This window comes from Myotis davidii, unplaced genomic scaffold (assembly GCF_000327345.1).
Source record: "Myotis davidii unplaced genomic scaffold, ASM32734v1 scaffold937, whole genome shotgun sequence".
NCBI lineage: Eukaryota > Metazoa > Chordata > Mammalia > Chiroptera > Vespertilionidae > Myotis > Myotis davidii.
In genome coordinates this window covers 465,684-467,603 of record NW_006288252.1, presented here as the reverse complement: position 1 = coordinate 467,603, position 1,920 = coordinate 465,684, and the positions used below count along the sequence as shown (strand labels likewise).

The 1,920-nt window shown below is 68.3% G+C and overlaps 1 protein-coding gene across 1 annotated transcript in view; it reads right to left on the bottom strand.

The window, feature by feature from the left end:
* SORCS2 (sortilin related VPS10 domain containing receptor 2) overlaps positions 1–1,920 on the bottom strand; it is a 145,861-nt gene that overhangs the window by 14,269 nt on the left and 129,672 nt on the right. The window contains exons 15-16 of the mRNA XM_015561558.1: positions 1,061–1,445; positions 331–451 (exon numbers count right to left, since the gene is read on the bottom strand). Of these exons, the coding sequence (XP_015417044.1) occupies positions 331–451; positions 1,061–1,445 (506 nt within the window). The remainder of the gene's footprint in view (positions 1–330; positions 452–1,060; positions 1,446–1,920) is intronic.

The window sequence follows — 1,920 nt, the reverse complement described above, 5'->3', positions numbered from 1 at the left end:
TGTCACCTGCCCAGGAGCCGAACCCCTGGCCCCCAGCACACCTGGCTCCGCGGTTGGGTGGGGCCCGGGGACCTGCGTCCCGAGAGGGACTGAGCCCCAGCAGCCCGGGCTCCAAGAAGGAGCCAGAAATCCCATTAGGACCAGCGTCAGGGCGGCCAGGCTGCCGGGAAGACTTCCTGGAGAAGGAAAGGCCGGGGCCTCGGGGGGCAGGGGCGGGTGGGAGCAGTGCCGAGGGAGGTGGGCCTGCGGGGAGCCCAGCCTCGGGGGGCAGGGGCGGGTGGGATCATTGCCGAGGGAGGTGGGCCTGCGGGGAGCCCATCCGCCCCCCACCTGCAGGTTGGTGAGGTCCCAGGCGCTGTAGTCCTCGGCGCGGCAGGGCCTGGGGAAGGACGGCCGGAAGTCCACCTTGACCAGCTCCCACTCGGAGCGGTAGCTGATGTGGCCAAAGATGCTGGAAGCGAAGGGGCAGGAAACCGTACGTGAGCCCATCCGTCCCCTCGTCCTCGTGGCCTCAGTTCCCACCTGACCCGGGGCCACAGGGACCCCACTGCCGCCTGCTCAGCCTCAGACCCAGACGCCCCGGCCAGGCCCCGGGGGCTCAGGGAGCGCCCGCCCCTGCCCGCCTGGAATTGGGGTCCTCGCTGTGTGACCTGCCTGCGCACCCCTCAAAACCGCCAATAACAACAACGGTAACAGTAATAGTAAGGCGCCAACTCGAGAGGTGGAACGGGCAGTGGCCCGGAGGCAGCTGGGACTCTGGCTGCCCCTCTCAGCAGCCAGGAGGTCTGGGCAGGGAAAGGGTGGCCCCAAACAGGGACAGATGACGAGTGGCCACCCTGGTGGCCGGGGAGGCCGGGACGAGGCCGGGGAGGCCGGGACGAGGCCGGTGAGAGGAGGAGGGGAGAGCGAGGGAAGGGGTCTGGGGAGACCGGTGAGAGGAGGAGGGGAGAGCGAGGGAAGGGGTCTGGGGTCAGCGTTGAGCCACCTCAGAGCAGCGGAGGCTAAGGTGGCCCTCGCCCAGCCTCCGGGGGGTCAGCCCGCCCCCGCCCCAGGCACTCACGTAATGACCAGCGTCTCCTCGCCCGGCTCGCTCAGCAGCCCGTCCACGAACACGGAGGTGTCGGTGAAGTTGTAGGTGCTCCACGTGAGGCCCTCGTCCGTGCTGAACCTGCGGACAGGGAGCGCCAGCGTCCGCGGGCAGCAGGGGCCTTCCCGTGCCCAGCTCCGCTGCCCCCCTGGACCAGCCCTGCCTGTGCCCGGGGACCAGCGCCACCAGCTGAGGCGGCCGGAAGACCAGCGTGGAGGGAGCCATGTGCCCCCAGGGCCAGCCCAGCACCCAGGCCCCAACTGGACCCCTGGCTTTGCTCTCTCCTGGGAGGCCAGCAGCAGCCACCTGCCGGCACCAAGTGGCATCCACATCTGCTTAGCAACAACACCAAGGCGTCACGGTGCTGCCTGGCACCCCTGGATCGCAGCGCCCCCAGCGCCTGAGCTGGCCAGGGCTGCTGGGCCAGTGAGCAGCTTACTGCCTCCAGCGCGGCGTATCACGGTGCTGCTGGCTCTGCGTGCAGAAAGCTCTTTCAGACTAAAGTGATACTGGCTTCCCGGCAGCTCCCCGACTCTGCCTTCTGGATCCAGAGTTCAGACCTGCCCTCCCTGCCCCACGCGCCCGTCAATGTCCAGAGTTGATGGCAAACCCTCTCTCCCTGAACACAAGCTGTTGGATTCCCTATCTGGCCCCACCTCCTCTACTTAAATAATTCCTATTGATGCTGAAGTCACCTCCTCCGGGAAGCCATCCTTGCTCCCCTAGACCACAGCGGGGGCCTCTTCTGGGCCCGGCAGCCCCAGGCTCCCTCGGGGTGCTGCACCGTCCCCTGTTTCCTTGTCTCCCCACCCCCAGCCCAGGGAGCTGCTCGG